This window comes from Cetorhinus maximus, unplaced genomic scaffold (assembly GCF_964194155.1).
Source record: "Cetorhinus maximus unplaced genomic scaffold, sCetMax3.hap1.1 HAP1_SCAFFOLD_2315, whole genome shotgun sequence".
NCBI classification, from domain to species: Eukaryota; Metazoa; Chordata; class Chondrichthyes; order Lamniformes; family Cetorhinidae; genus Cetorhinus; species Cetorhinus maximus.
In genome coordinates this window covers 23,972-40,701 of record NW_027598254.1, presented here as the reverse complement: position 1 = coordinate 40,701, position 16,730 = coordinate 23,972, and the positions used below count along the sequence as shown (strand labels likewise).

At 54.2% G+C, this 16,730-nt stretch overlaps 1 protein-coding gene across 1 annotated transcript; it reads right to left on the bottom strand.

The window, feature by feature from the left end:
• Positions 1 to 764: 764 nt before the first annotated feature.
• Positions 765 to 1,780, bottom strand: LOC144677219 (lysophosphatidic acid receptor 5-like; the record flags this gene model as incomplete). Its single annotated transcript, XM_078537403.1, has 1 exon — positions 765 to 1,780. A coding segment is annotated over exon 1 (1,016 nt), but the record flags the coding sequence as incomplete, so codon positions are not given.
• Between the last annotated feature and the right edge of the window lie 14,950 nt (positions 1,781 to 16,730).

Sequence of the window (16,730 nt, the reverse complement as noted above, 5' to 3'; positions counted from 1 at the left end):
CCCCTCTGCCTCAAGAGGCACCTCGCAAGAGTTCAAATGTCAAGGCCGAGGTAGCGTTCGGCGGCCATTTTGGATCCCGGGCCTAGTCGTCAAGGCTTCGTCCGTCTCTGCCAATTACGAAGCAGCTTTTGTTCATGTAATGCCCCTCTGCTGTCCACCAGGGGGCTCCGGATCTCACTCCCGATGTTCCATTGGCCGTTCGAGACGGCGATGCTGATTGGACGAACGGGTGCGTTTCTTTGGCAATTACCACAACCCGGTCAATGTTTCTCGGGTCTCGGAGTGTGAGTCCGCTGGGATTGTGTCCAGTGGGAGTGAACGGGAAGGGGATTGGGATTGGGATTGTGCACAGTGGGAGTGAACGGGAAGGGGTTTGGGATTGGGATTGTGCACAGTGGGAGTGAACGGGAAGGGGTTTGGGATTGGGATTGTGTACAGTGGGAGTGAACGGGAAGGGGATTCGGGATTGGGATCGTGTACAATGGGAGTGAACGGGAAGGCGTCGGGCAATTGGCAGTGGACGGGAAGCCGGTGGGCGGATCTGGGAATCGGGGGTGTGTTGGGCAGGTCACGCACGCTCCCCTTCGTGCCGCGGTGTCTCCGGGGACCTGCCTGCTGCCTCCTCCGGCTCCCCTCGGAGGGCCTCGCCCTCCCCGCCGGGGGCGAGGCGCCGCAGGGGCGAGGCTGGGCCCCCTCCCTCCCCCTCCCCTCCCAACCCCTCCCCCCCTCCCTCCACCTCCCCCTCCCCCCCTCCCCGAGGCCACCTGGCGCTCTTGGCGCTGAACCAGCGCTTGGTGGTGCGCCAGGAGGGCCCGGCCAGGGTCCAGCTTCCGGCCCGGAGGGTGTTGCGGAAGCCCTCGGTGCTGAAGTAGTAGACCAGGGGGTCCAGGCCGCAGTTGGCGGAGGCCAGGAGGGTGGTGACCTGCAGCACTAGGCGGGCGACCCTCTCCGTCTCTGTGGGGCCCCGCCCGTCGGTCTTGAGGGAGGCATAGGACACCAGGGCCACGTTGTAGGGCAGGAAGCAGGCCACGAAGATGGTGGCGTTGACCGCCAGGAGGCGCACCGCCTTGCGCCGCCTGGCCGCCGACGCCTCGGAGCGGGGCAGTCGGCACAGCTGGTAGAGGACCCGGCTCGAGCAGTAGAGGACCAGGGCCAGGGGAGGCAGGAAGCCCAGGCCGAACTGCGCCAGGACCAGGGGCTTGAGCTCCTTGCGCCACGTCCTGTTGGAGAAGCTCTCGAAGCACCTCACCACCGCCCCCGCCCCCCCCGCCGGCCGGCAGCAGCTGGTGTCGTGCGCCAACGCCACGGGCAGGCTGCCCAGCAGGATGACCAGCCAGACCAGGGCGCACACCCGCCAGGCCACCCGGGGGCGCCGTAGCGCCCGAGACCGCAGCGGGTAGGCCAGGGCCAGGAGCCGGTCCACGTTGATGCAGGCCAGGAAGAGGCAGCTGCCCGACAGGTTGATCTGGAAGAGGGAGCCAGCCGCCTGGCAGAGGAGGTCGCCCAGCGGCCAGGCGTGGGTGGCGTAGTAGTAGAGGCGGAGGGGCAGGGCCAGGCTGAAGAGCAGGTCGCAGGCCGCCAGGTTGGTCATGTAGACGACGGTGCAGCTGGTGAAGCGGAAGGAGCGCAGGAAGATGGCCAGGGCCGCGGCGTTCAGCGACAAGCCGGCGATGAAGATGGCGGCGTTGCCCGCCAGCAGGAGGTGGTGGAGGGCTTCGTGGTCCGTGCAGGCGGAGATGGTCTTGCCCTCGCACACGGCCGGCAAGCTCTCGTTCATCATGTTCCCCCGGCGCCGCCGCCGCCGCCCGATGGTGATGCTCGCCTCCCCTCCTCCCCTCCTCCTCCGCTTTCTCTCTCTCCGGCCTCGCACACGGGCTCCGGGCGAAGACGCTGGATCCCGGCGGTGGGGGGTGGGGGGCGAGGAGTCGTGTCGGGGGGTGTGGTTCCTGCCGGGGAAACCCTTTCGGACGACAGCCCCAGGCCCCAAACCAATCCTCGGCGACACCTGGTTGTGGGTGGGGGGGGGTGAAGCAGACAAAGAGACGGGAGGTTAGTCGGCGTCCGGTGGGTTTTGCCTCGCGGTTTGTTGGCGCCTCGCTCCAGGGGAGACTTTTTACCGACCCCCCACCCTCCACCCCGCCGACCACGGCCGTTCCTTCAACACGTCTTTGCGGACCTTTTATCGAAGGCCAGCGCACAGCGACAGCTACTCTCTGAGGCGCATCACACCTCGTAGTCGCTCCGCGCGTGTCCGCATTACATCATCGCGCCATGCGCGCGCACCTTTGGTAGCTGTTACCGCACCTTTCCACCACATCTCCACCACTCTCCCGCCAATCTCTAGCTCCCTACTGTTACATACACGTTATACTACACCTCCCCCAAAACGCTTCTGACTTTAAAGAGATTCAACAGCCTCCCCGAATGTTAGGCTGATGTGTCTTATTTCTCACACCGTCCTTTCCCGGCCTTCGGGAACCGCCCGGCCCAGCCCAGCTCTTATTGCCCGTCCCTAATTGCCCCCTTGAGAAGGTGGTGGAGAGCCGCCTTCTTGAACCACCGCAGTCCCCGGCTGGTGTAGGTACACCCACATCGCTGTTAGAGAGGGAGTTCCAGGATTTTGTCCCGTGTGGTGTAGGTACACCCACGGCGCTGTTAGGGAGGGAGTTCCAGGATTTTGTCTGTGTGGTGTAGGTACACCCACGGCGCTGTTAGGGAGGGAGTTCCAGGATTTTGTCTGTGTGGTGTAGGTACACCCATGGCGCTGTTAGGGAGGGAGTTCCAGGATTTTGTCCCTGGTGGTGTAGATACACCCACGGCGCTGTTAGGGAGGGAGTTCCAGGATTTTGTCCCGTGTGGTGTAGGTACACCCACGGCACTGTTAGGGAGGGATTTCCAGGATTTTGACCCAGTGACAGTGAAGGATCGGCCGATATATTCCCAAGTAAGGATGGTGAGTGGCTCAGAGGGGAACTTCCAAGTGGTGGTGTTCCCCATGTGTCTGCTGCCCTCGTCCTTCTGGATGGGAGCGGGTCGTGGGTTTGGGCGGCGCTGACGAAGGAACCTTGGCGAGTTGCTGCAGTGCATCTTGTAGATGGTACACACACTGCTGCCACTGTGCGTCGATTGGGGAGGGAGTGAATGTTTGTGGCTGGGGTGCCGATCGAGCGGGGGCTGCTTTGTCCTGGACGGTGTCGAGCTTCTCAAGTGTTGTGGGAGCTGCAACTCATCCAGGCAAGTGGGGAGTGTCCCATCGCACTCCTGATTTGTGCCTTGTAGATGGTGGACAGGCTTTGGGGGGAGTCAGGAGGTGAGTGACTCTCCGCAGGATTCCCAGCCTCTGACCTGCTCTTGTAGCCACAGTATTTATATGGCTGGTCCCAGTTCAGTGTCTGGTCAATGGCTATTGGAGGCGGGGATTGGCGTTGGGGGGGTTGGTGAGGGAGGATCCTAGCCCACTACGATCTCTGATGCTGGTAACACTGTTAATAAGTGTTCAACTGATTGTCACTGCAGATGTCTTGGACCTTCACTACCCTGGGTGGAGTGGGGTAGGAATTATCCCCAGTTGATACCCCTGTCCCCATGTACGTGTACAGCTTGATCATGTTCCCGGGTGATGGGAATTCCATTCTGCCTCTTGTCTTCCGTTGACCCGCTTTGACACCTACTGCCTGGATACGTGGCCCAGGAATGGTATAGCGGTCCTGGCTAGACTCACACTTGCGCTTGGGTGTCAAACAACCAGCCTGGGGAAGGTTGCCTCAGCTGACGATCTGTCATGACCCTCTATTACAGAGCCATTGATCAGAATGTCCTCACTTTAGCATGTCACGCCTACCGTTACACTCATGTACGTTGGAGGTTGTGGGGATAGCATGTCATCTGCAATAGTCCCAGCAGCGTATAACAAAGTGCGGACCCTAGCCCCCAACCACTGCCCTGAATTCTGCAAAGGCATCCAGCCCCTACAACCCTCGCTATCTCTGTAACCTCCCCCAGCGCCTACACCCTTCCCTATCTCCGTAACCTCCTCCAGTGCCTACACCCCTCCCTATCTCTGAAACCTCCCCCCGCACCTACAACCCTCCCTATCTCTGTAACATTCTCCCACCACAACAACACTCCAAATCTCTGTAACCTCCTCCGGCACCTACAATCCTCCCTATCTCTGTAACCTCCTCCAGCACCTACAACCCTCCCTATCTCTGTAACATCCTCCGGCAATTACAACCCTCCCTATCTCTGTAACCTCCTCCAGCCCTTACACCCCTCCCTATCTCTGTAACCTCCTCCAAACTCTACAACCCACCCTATCTCTGTAAACTCCTCCAGCCCCCTACAACCCTCCCTATCTCTGTAACCTCCTCCAGCCCCTACAACCCTCCCTATCTCTGTAACCTCCTCCAAACTCTACAACCCACCCTATCTCTGTAAACTCCTCCAGCCCCTACAACCCTCCCTATCTCTGTAATCCTCCTCCACTCCCATATGCCTCCCTATCACTGTAACCTCCTCGAGTCCCCTACACCCCTCCCTATCTCTGTAACCTCCTCCAGACCCTGCACCCCTCCCTATCTCTGTAACCTACTCCAGACCCTACACCCCTCCATATCTCTGTAACCTCCTCCAGCCTCTGCACCCCTCCCTATCTCTGTAACCTACTCCAGACCCTACACCCCTCCATATCTCTGTAACCTCCTCCAGCCTCTGCACCCCTCCCTATCTCTGTAACCTCCTCCAGGCCCTGCACCCCTCCCTATCTCTGTAACCTCCTCCAGCCCCTACAATCCTCTCTATCTCTGTAAACTCCTCCAGCCCCTACAACCATCCCCATCTCTGTAAACTACTCCAGCCCCTAAAAACCTCTCTATCTCTGTAAACTCCTCCAGCCCCTACAATCCTCTCTATCTCTGTAAACTCCTCCAGCCCCTACAACCCTCCCTATCTCTGTAAACTGCTCCAGCCCCTGCAACCCTCCCTATCTCTGTAACCTCCTCCAGACACTACACCCCTCCCTATCTCTGCAACTTCATCCAGCCCCGACAACCCTCCCTAACTCTGTAACCTCCTCCAGCCCCTACAACCCCTCCCTATCTCTGTAACCTCCTCCAGCTCCTACAACTCTCCCAAATTCTGTAACCTCCTCCAGCCCCTACAACCCTCCCTATCTCTGTAACCTCCTACAACCCTCCCTATCTCTGTAACCTCCTCCAGCCCCTACAACCCCTCCCTATCTCTGTAACCTCCTCCAGCCCCTACACCCCTCCCTATCTCTGTAACCCTCCTCCAACCCCAACATAAGAACTAGGAGCAGGACAAGGCCATTCAGCCCCTCGAGTCTGCCCCGCCATTCAATACGATCGTGGCTGATCTCATTTCGGCCTCAACTCCAATTTCCCGCCCTTTCCCCCATAACCTTTCAACCCCGTCACTGATTAAAAATCTGTCCATCTCCTCCTTAAATTTATTCAGTGTCCCACCATCGACTGCTCTCTGAGGTAGTGAATTGCACAGATTCATGACCCTTTGAGAAAAGTAATTCCTCCTCGTCTCTGATTTAAATCTACCGCCCCCTTATCCTCAAACTGTGGCCTCTCGTTCTAGAAAGCCCCACAAGGGGGAACATCCACTCCACGTCTACTTTGTCTGTCCCCTTTAGCATCTTATATACCTCAATTAGATCTCAGCTCATCCTTCTAAACTCTAGCGAGTGTCGGCCGGAACTGTTCAATCTCTCCTCATAAAACAAGCCCCTTATCTCTGGAATCAATCGAGTGAAACTTCTCTGACCCGTCTCCAGTGCAACTACATCCTTCCGCTAGTAAGGGGACCAAAACTGTGCACAGTGCTCCAGGTGCGGACTCACCAATGCCTTGTACAGTTGCAACAACACTTCCCTGTTTGTATACTCTATTCCTCTAGCAATTAATGCCCAAATTCCAATTACATCCCTATCTCTGTAACCTCCTCCAGCCCCTACACCCCTCCCTATCTCTGTAACCTCCTCCAGCCCCTACAACCCTCCCTATCTCTGTAACCTCCTCCAGCCCCTACACCCCTCCCTATCTCTGTAACCTCCTCCAGCCCCTACAACCCTCCCAATCTCTGTAACCTCCTCCAGCACCTACACCCCTCCCTATCTCTGTAACCACCTCGAGCCCCTACAACCCTCCCTATCTCTGTAACCTCCTCCAGCCCCTACACCCCTCCCTATCTCTGTAACCACCTCCAGCCCCTACAACCCTCCCTATCTCTGTAACCTCCTCCAGCCTCTACACCCCTCCCTATCTCTGTAACCTCCTCCAGCCCATACAACCCTCCCTATCTCTGTAAACTCCTCCAGCCCCTACAACCCTCCCTATCTCTGTAAACTCCTCCAGCCCCTACACCCCTCCCTATCTCTGTAACCTCCTCCAGCACCTACACCCCTCCCTATCTCTGTAACCTCCTCCAGCCCCTACACCCCTCCCTATCTCTGTAACCTCCTCCAGCACCTACAACCCTCCCTATCTCTGTAACCTCCTCCAGCCCCTACACCCCTCCCTATCTCTGTAACCTCCTCCAGCCCCTACACCCCTCCCTATCTCTGTAACCTCTGTCTCGCTCTCTCTTTCTCTTTCTCCTGTCTCTCTCTGCCCCCTCTCCTCTTTCTCTTTTTCTCAGGCACTCACTCTCTCTTACTCTCTCTCTTTCTCACACTCACTCACTCCCTCTCTCTCTTTCTCACACTTTCTCTCACACACACACTCTATCTTTCTATTGCTCACACATACACACTCTCACACAGTCTATCTCTCTCACACTCTCCGTCTCACTCTCTCTCTCTCTCACACTCTCCATCTCACTCTCTCTCTCTCTCACACTCTCCGTCTCACTCTCTCTCTCTCTCACACTCTCCGTCTCACTCTCTCTCTCTCTCTCTCACACTCTCCGTCTCACTCTCTCTCTCTCTCACACTCTGCATCTCACTCTCTCTCTTTCTCACACAAATACTCTCTTTCACACACTCTCTATCTCTCTTTCTCACACTCTCCGTCTCACTCTCTCTCTTTCTCACACTCTCACACACACTCTCTCTCTCTCACACTCTCCGTCTCACTCTCTCTCTCTCTCACACTCTCCGTCTCACTCTCTCTCTCACACTCTGCATCTCACTCTCTCTCTTTCTCACACACATACTCTCTTTCACACACTCTCTATCTCTCTTTCTTACACTCTCCGTCTCACTCTCTCTCTTTCTCACACTCTCACACACTCTCTCTCTCTCACACTCTCCGTCTCTCTCTCTTTCTCACACACATACTCTCTTTCTCACACTCTTTCACACACTCTCTATCTCTCTTTTTCACACACACACTCTCTCTCTCTCTTCCTCTTTCTCGCACTCTCTGCCTCAGTCTCTCACACACACACACTCTCTATCTCTCTTTCTCACACACTCTCTCAACCATTCTCTTTCTCACACTCTCTCTGCCTCTCTCTCTCACACACTCTCTCTCTTTCTCACACAGTCTCTCCCTCTCTGTCTCTCTCTCTTTCTGTCTCTCTCTCTGTCTCTCTGTCTCTCTCTCTTACACACACTCTCTCTTTATCACACTCTCTCTCTCTCTCTCTGCCTCTCTGTCTCTCGTTCTCTCCAACATAAGAACATAAGAACTAGGAGCAGGACAAGGCCATTCAGCCCCTCGAATCTGCCTCGCCATTCAATACGATCATGGCTGATCTCATTTCGGCCTCAGCTCCCAATTTCCGGCCCTCTCCCCATAACCTTTCAACCCCGTCACTGATTAAAAATCTGTCCATCTCCTCCTTAAATTTATTCAGTGTCCCGGCATCGACTGCTCTCTGAGGTAGTGAATTGCACAGATTCATGACCCTTTGAGAAAAGTAATTCCTCCTCGTCTCTGATTTAAATCTACCCCCCCTTAGCCTAAAACTGTGGCCTCTCATTCTAGAAAGCCCCACAAGGGGGAACATCCTCTCCACGTCTACTTTGTCTGTCCCCTTTAGCATCTTATACACCTCAATTAGATCTCAGCTCATCCTTCTAAACTCTAGCGAGTGTCGGCCGGAACTGTTCAATCTCTCCTCATAAAACAAGCCCCTTATCACTGGAATCAATCGAGTGAAACTTCTCTGACCCGTCTCCAGTGCAACTACATCCTTCCGCTAGTAAGGGGACCAAAACTGTGCACAGTGCTCCAGGTGCGGACTCACCAATGCCTTGTACAGTTGCAACAACACTTCCCTGTTTGTATACTCTATTCCTCTAGCAATAAATGCCCAAATTCCAATTACCTCCCTATCTCTGTAACCTCCTCCAGCCCCTACACCCCTCCCTATCTCTGTAACCTCCTCCAGCCCCTACAACCCTCCCTATCTCTGTAACCTCCTCCAGCCCCTACACCCCTCCCTATCTCTGTAACCTCCTCCAGCCCCTACAACCCTCCCTATCTCTGTAACCTCCTACAACCCCTACAACCCCTCCCTATCTCTGTAACCTCCTCCAGCCCCTACAACCCTCCCTATCTCTGTAACCTCCTCCAGCACCGACAACCCTCCCTATCTCTGTAACCTCCTACAACCCTCCCTATCTCTGTAACTACCGTCAGCCCATACAACCCTCCCTATGACTGTAACCCTCCTCCACTCCCATATGCCTTCCTATCTCTGTAACCTCCTCCAAACTCTGCAACCCGCCCTATCTCTGTAACCTCCTCCAGCCCCTACAACCCTCCCTATCTCTGTAACCTCCTCCAGCCCCGACAACCCGCCCTATCTCTGTAACCCTCCTCCAGACCCTACACCCCTCCCTATCTCTGTAACATCCTCCAACCCCTAAACCCGTCCCTATCTCTGTAACCTCCTCCAGCCCCGACAACCCGCCCTATCTCTGTAACCCTCCTCCAGCCCCTACAACCCTCCCTATCTCTGTAACATCCTCCAACCCCTACACCCCTATCTCTGTAACCTCCTCCAGCCCTTACAACCCTCCCTATCTCTGTAACCTCCTCCAGCCCCTACAACCCTCCCTATCTCTGTAACCACCTACAGCCCCTACAACCCTCCCTATCTCTGTAACCTCCTCCAGCACCTACAACCCTCCCTATGTCTGTAACCTCCGCCAGCCCCTACAACCCTCCCTATCTCTGTAAATGTTTCCAGCCCCTACAACACACCCTATCTCTGTAAACTCGTCCAGCCCCTACAACCCTCCCTATCTCTGTAACATCCTCCAGCCCCTACAACCCTCCGTATCTCTGTAACATCCTCCAGCCCCTACAACCCACCATATATCTGTAAACTCCTCCAGCTCCTACAATCCTCCCTATCTCTGTAACCTCCTCCAATCCCTACAGCCTTCTCTATCTCTGTAACCTCCTCCAACACTCCCTATCTATGTAACCTCCTCCAGTACCTACAACCATCCCTAACTCTGCAACTACCGCCAGCCCATACAACCCTCCCTATGACTGTAACACTCCACCACTCCCATATGCCTCCCTATCTCTGTAACCTCCTCCAAACTCTGCAACCCGCCCTATCTCTGTAACCTCCTCCAAACTCTGCAACCCTCCCTATCTCTGTTACCTCCTCCAGCCCCTACAACACTCCCTATCTCTATAACCTCCTCCAGCAGCTACACCCCTCCCTATCTCTGTAACCTCCTCCAACCCCTACACCCCACCCTATCTATGTATCCTCCTCCAACCCCTACACACCTCCCTATCTCTGTATCCTCCTCCAGCCCCTACACCCCTCCCTATCTCTGTATCCTCCTCCAGCCCCTACACCCCACCCTATCTCTGTAACCTCCTCCATCCCCTACAACCCTCCCTATCTCTGTAACTTCCTCCAGCCCATAAAACCCTTCCTATTTCTGTAACCTCCTTGAGCCACTACAACCCTCCCTATCTCCGGAACCTCCTCCAGCCCCTACAACCCTCCCTATCTCTGTAACCACCTCCAAACCCTACAACCTTACCTACCTCTTTTAACTTCCACCAGTCCCTATAGACATCCCTATCTCTGTATCCTCCTCCAGCCCCTACAACCCTCCCTATCTCTGTAACCTCCTCCAAACCCTACAACCTTCCCTATCTCTGTAACATCCTCCAGCACCTACAACCCTCCCTATCTCTGTAACACTCCTCCAGACCATACAACACTTCCTATATCTGTAACCTCCACCAGCCCCTTGCAACCTTCCCTATCTCTGTAACTTCCTCCAGCCCCTACAACCCTCCCTATCTCTGTAACCTCCTCCAGCCCCTGCAACCCTCCCTATCTCTGTAAACTACTCCAGCCCCTACACCCCTCCCTATCTCTGTAACCCCCTCCAGCCCCTACACCCCTCCCTATCTCTGTAACCTCCTCCAGCCCCTACAACCCTCCCTATGTCTGTAACCTCCTCCAGCCCTTACAACCCTCCCTATCTCTGTAAACTCCTCCAGCCCCTATAACCCTCCCTATCACTGTAACCTCCTCCAGCCCCTACAACCCTCCCTATCTCTGTAACCTCCTCCAGACCCTACACCCCTCCTTATCTCTGTAACCTACTCCAACCCCTACAACCTTCCCTATCTCTGTAACCTCCTCCAACCCCTACAACCCTCCCTATCTCTGTAATCTCCTCCAGCCCCTACAACCGTCCCTATCTCTGTAACCTCCACCAGTCCCTACACCCCTCCCTATCTCTGTAACCTCCTCCAGCCCCTACACCCCTCCCTATCTCTGTTACCTCCTCCAGCCCCTATAACCCTCCCTATCTCTGTAACCTCCTTCAGCCCCTACACCCCTCCCTATCTCTGTAACCTCCTCCAGCCCTGACACCCCTCCCTATCTCTGTAACCTCTGCCTCGCTCTCTCTTTCTCTTTGCCCTGTGTCTCTCTGTCCCTCTCTCCTCTTTCTCTATTTCTCATGCACTCTCTCTCTTGCTTACACTCTCTCTTTCTCACACTCACTCACTCCCTCTGTCTCTTTCTCACACTTTCTCTCACACACACACTCTATCTTTCTATTGCTCACACATACTCACTCTCACACAGTCTATCTCTCTCACACTCTCCGTCTCACTCTCTCTCTCTCTCACACTCTCCGTCTCACTCTCTCATTCTCTAACACTCTGCATCTCACTCTCTCTCTTTCTCACACACATACTCTCTTTCACACACTCTCTATCTCTCTTTCTTACACTCTCCGTCTCACTCTCTCTCTATCTCACACTCTCACACACACTCTCTCTCTCTCACACTCTCCGTCTCACTCTCTCTCTTTCTCACACACATACTCTCTTTCTCACACTCTTTCATACACTCTCTATCTCTCTTTTTCACACACATACTCTCTCTCTCTCTTCCTCTTTCTCGCACTCTCTGCCTCAGTCTCTCACACACACACACTCTCTATCTCTCTTTCTCACACACTCTCTCAACCATTCTCTTTCTCACACTCTCTCTGTCTCTCTCTCACACACTCTCTCTCTTTCTCACACATTCTCTCCCTCTCTGTCTCTCTCTCTTTCTGTCTCTCTCTCTGTCTCTCTCTCTTACACACACTCTCTTTATCACACTCTCTCTCTCTCTCTCTCTGCCTCTCTGTCTCTCGCTCTCTCCAACATAAGAACAGAAGAACTAGGAGCAGGACAAGGCCATTCAGCCCCTCGAGTCTGCCCCGCCATTCAAAACGATCATGGCTGATCTCATTTCGGCCTCAACTCCAATTTCCCGCCCTCTCCCCATAACCTTTCAACCCCGTCACTGATTAAAAATCTGTCCATCTCCTCCTTAAATTTACTCAGTGTCCCACCATCCACTGCTCTCTGAGGTAGTGAATTGCACAGATTCATGACCCATTGAGAAAAGTAATTCCCCCTCGTCTCTGATTTAAATCTACCCCCCCTTAGCCTAAAACTGTGGCCTCTCATTCTAGAAAGCCCCACAAGGGGGAACATCCACTCCCCGTCTACTTTGTCTGTCCCCTTTAGCATCTTATATACCTCAATTAGATCTCAGCTCATCCTTCTAAACTCTAGCGAGTGTCGGCCGGAACTGTTCAATCTCTGCTCGTAAAACAAGCTCCTTATCTCTGGAATCAATCGAGTGAAACTTCTCTGACCCGTCTCCAATGCAACTACATCCTTCCGCTAGTAAGGGGCCCAAAACTGTGCACAGTGCTCCAGGTGCTGACTCACCAATGCCTTGTACAGTTGCAACAACACTTCCCTGTTTGTATACTCTATTCCCCTAGCAATAAATGCCCAAATTCCAATTACCTCCCTATCTCTGTAACCTCCTCCAGCCCCTACACCCCTCCCTATCTCTGTAACCTCCTCCAGCCCTACAACCCTCCCTCTCTCTGCAACCTCCTCCAGCCCCTACACCCCTCCCTATCTCTGTAACCTCCTCCAGCACCTACACCCCTCCCTATCTCTGTAACCTCCTCCAGCCCCTACACCCCTCCCTATCTCTGTAACCTCCTCCAGCTCCTACACCCCTCCCTATCTCTGTAACCTCCTCCAGCACCTACAACCCTCCCTATGTCTGTAACCTCCTCCAGCCCCTACACCCTTCCCTATCTCTGTAACCTCCTCCAGCCCCTACAACCCTCCCTATGTCTGTAACCTCCTCCAGCCCCTACAACCCACCCTATCTCTGTAAACTCCTCCAGCCCCTACAACCCTCCCTATCTCTGTAAACTCCTCCAGCCCCTACAACCCACCCCATCTCTGTAAGCTCGTCCAGCCCCTACAACCCTCCCTATCTCTGTAACCTCCTCCAGCCCCTACAACCCTCCCTATCTCTGTAACCTCCTCCAGCCTCTACACCCCTCCCTATCTCTGTAACCTCCTCCTGCCCCTACACCCCTCCCTATCTCTGTAACCTTCTCCAAACAGTACAACCCTCCCAATCTCTGTAATCTCCTCCAGTCACTACAACCCTCCCTATCTCTGTAACCTCCTCCAGCCCCTACAACCCTCCCTATCTCAGTAACCCTCCTCCAGACCCTACAACCCTCCCTATCTCGGTAACATGCTCCAGTCCCTAAAACGCTCTCTTACTCTGTAACCTCCTCCAGTACCGAAAACCCTCCCTATCTCTGTAACATTCTCCAACCACTACAACTTTCCCTATCTCAGTAACCTCCTCCATCCACTATGACCCTCCCTATCTCTGTAAACTCCTCCAGCCCCAACAACCCTCCCTATCTCTGTAACTTCCTCCAGGCCCTACAACCCTCCCTATCTCTGTAACCTCCTCCAGCCCCTACACAACTCCCTATCTCGGTAACCTCCTCCAGCTCCCTACACCCCTCCCTATCTCTGTAACCTCCTCCAGCCCCTACACCCCTTCCTATCTCTGTAACCTCCTCCAGCCCCAACACCCCTCCCTATCTCTGTAACCTCCTCCAGCCCCAACACCTCTCCCTATCTCTGTATCCTCCTCCAGCCCCTACACCCCTCCCTATCTCTGTAACCACCTCCAGCCCCTGCACCCCTCCCTATCTCTGTCAACTCCTCCAGCCCCTATAACCCTCCCTATCTCTGTAACCTCCTCCAGCCCCCACAACCCTCCCTATCTCTGTAACCTCCTCCAGCCCCTACAACCCTCCCTTATCTCTGTAACCTCCTCCAATCCCGACAGCCTTCTCTATCTCTGTAACCTCCTGCAACACTCCCTATCTATGTAACCTCCTCCAGCACCTACAACCCTCCCTATCTCTGTAACCTCCTCCAGCCCCTACACCCCTCCCTATCTCTGTAACTACCTCCAGTCCATACAACCCTCCCTATGACTGTAACCCTCCTCCAGCCCCTACAACCCTCCCTATCTCTGTAAACTCCTCCGGCCCCTACAAACTTCACTATCTCTGTAACCTCCTCCAGCCCCTGCAACACTCCCTATCTCTGTAACATCCTCCAGCACCTACACCCCTACCTATCTCTATAACATTCCTCCAGACCATACAACACTTCCTATATCTGTAACCTCCGCCAGCCCCTACACCCTTTCCTATCTCTGTAATTTCCTCCAGCCCCTACCACCCTCCCTATCTCTGTAACCTCCGCCAGCCCCTACAACCTTTCCTATCTCTGTAATATCCTCCAGCCCCTACAACCATCCCTATCTCTGTAACCTCCTCCAGCCACTACAACCCTCCCTATCTCTGTAACCCTCCTCCAGCCCCTACACCCCTTCCTTTCTCTGTAACCTCCTCCAGCCCCTACACCCCTTCCTATCTCTGTAACCTCCTCCAGCCCCTACAAGCCTCCCTATCTCTGTAACCTCCTGCAACACTCCCTATCTATGTAACCTCCTCCAGCACCTACAACCCTCCCTATCTCTGTAACCTCCTCCAGCCCCTACACCCCTCCCTATCTCTGTAACTACCTCCAGTCCATACAACCCTCCCTATGACTGTAACCCTCCTCCAGCCCCTACAACCCTCCCTATCTCTGTAAACTCCTCCAGCCCCTACAACACTACCTAGCTCTGTAAACTCCTCCGGCCCCTACAAACTTCAATATCTCTGTAAACTCCTCCAGCCCCTGCAACACTCCCTATCTCTGTAACATCCTCCAGCACCTACACCCCTACCTATCTCTATAACACTCCTCCAGACCATACAACACTTCCTATATCTGTAACCTCCGCCAGCCCCTACAACCTTTCCTATCTCTGTAATCTCCTCCAGCCCCTACACCCCTTCCTATCTCTGTAACCTCCTCCAGCCCCTACACCCCTTCCTATCTCTGTAACCTCCTCCAGACCCTACACCCCTTCCTATCTCTGTAACCTCCTCCAGCCACTACATCCCTCCCTACCTCTGTAACCTCCTCCAGCCCCTACACCCCACCCTATCTCTGTATCCTCCTCCAGCCCCTACACCCCATCCTATCTCTGTAACCTCCTACAGCCCCTACAACCCTCACTATCTCTGTAACCACTTCCAACACCGTACACCCCTCCCTATCTCTGTAACCTCCTCTAGCCACTACAACGCTCCCTATCTCTGTAAACTCCTCCAGCGACTACAACCCTCCCTATCTCTGTAACCTCCTCCAGCCTCTACAACCCTCCCTATCTCTGTAACCTCCTCCAGCCACTACACCCCTCCCTATCTCTGTAACCTCCTCCAGCCCCTACAACCCTCCCTATCTCTGAAACCTCCTCCAGTCTCTACAACTCTCCCTATCTCTGTAACCTCCTCCAACTCCTACAATCCTCCCTATCTCTGTAACCACCTCCAGCCCCAACATAAGAACATAAGAACTAGGAGCAGGACTAGGCCATTTAGCCCCTCGAGTCTGCCCCGCCATTCAATACGATCATGGCTGATCTCATTTCGGCCTCAACTCCAATTTCCCGCCCTTTCCCCCATAACCTTTCAACCCCGTCACTGATTAAAAATCTGTCCATCTCACTCCTTAAATTTATTCAGTGTCCCGGCATCGACTGCTCTCTGAGGTAGTGAATTCCACGGATACATGACACTTTGAGAAAATAATTCCTCCTCGTCTCTGATTTAAATCTACCCCCCCTTAGCCTAAAACTGTGGCCTCTCGTTCTAGAAAGCCCCACAAGGGGGAACATCCACTCCACGTCTACTTTGTCTGTCCCCTTTAGCATCTTATATACCTCAATTAGACCTCAGCTCATCCTTCTAAACTCTAGCGAGTGTCGGCCGGAACTGTTCAATCTCTCCTCATAAAACAAGCCCCTTATCTCTGGAATCAATCGAGTGAAACTTCTCTGACCCGTCTCCAATGCAACTACATCCTTCCGCTAGTAAGGGGACCAAAACTGTGCACAGTGCTCCAGGTGCGGACTCACCAATGCCTTGTACAGTTGCATCAACACTTCCCTGTTTGTATACTCTATTCCTCTAGCAATAAATGCCCAAATTCCAATTACCTCCCAATCTCTGTAAACTCCTCCAGCCCCTACAACCCTCCCTATCTCTGTAACCTCCTCCAGCCACTACACCCCTCCCTATCTCTGTAACCACCTCCAGCCCCTACACCCCTCCCTATCTCTGTAACCTCCTCCAGCCCCTACAACCCTCCCTATCTCTGCAACGTCCTCCAGCCCCTACACCCCGCCCTATCTCTGTAACGTCCTCCAGCCCCAACACCCCTCCCGATCTCTGTAACCTCCTCCAGCCCCTACAACCCTCCCTATCTCTGAAACCACCTCCAGCCCCTACAACCCTCCCTTATCTCTGTAACCTCCTCCAGCCACAACAACCCTCCCTATCTCTGTAACCTCCTCCAGCCCCTACAACCCTCCCTATCTCTGTAACTTCCTCCAAACTCTACAACCCTCACTATCTCTGTAAGCTCCTCCAAACACTACAACCCTCCCAAACTCTGTAACCTCCTCCAACACCTACAACCCCCCCTATCTCCGAAACCTCCTCCAACACCTACAACCCTCCCTATCTCTGTAACCTCCTCCAGCACCGACAACCCTCCCTATCTCTGTAACTACCGTCAGCCCATACAACCCTCCCTATGACTGTAACCCTCCTCCACTCCCATATGCCTTCCTATCTCTGTAACCTCCTCCAAACTCTGCAACCCGCCCTATCTCTGTAACCTCCTCCAAACTCTACACCCCTCCCTATCTCTGTAACCTCCTGCAGCCCCTACAACCCTCCCTATCTCTGTAACCTCCTCCAGCCCCTACAACCCTCTCTATCTCTGTAACCTCCTCCAGCCCCGACA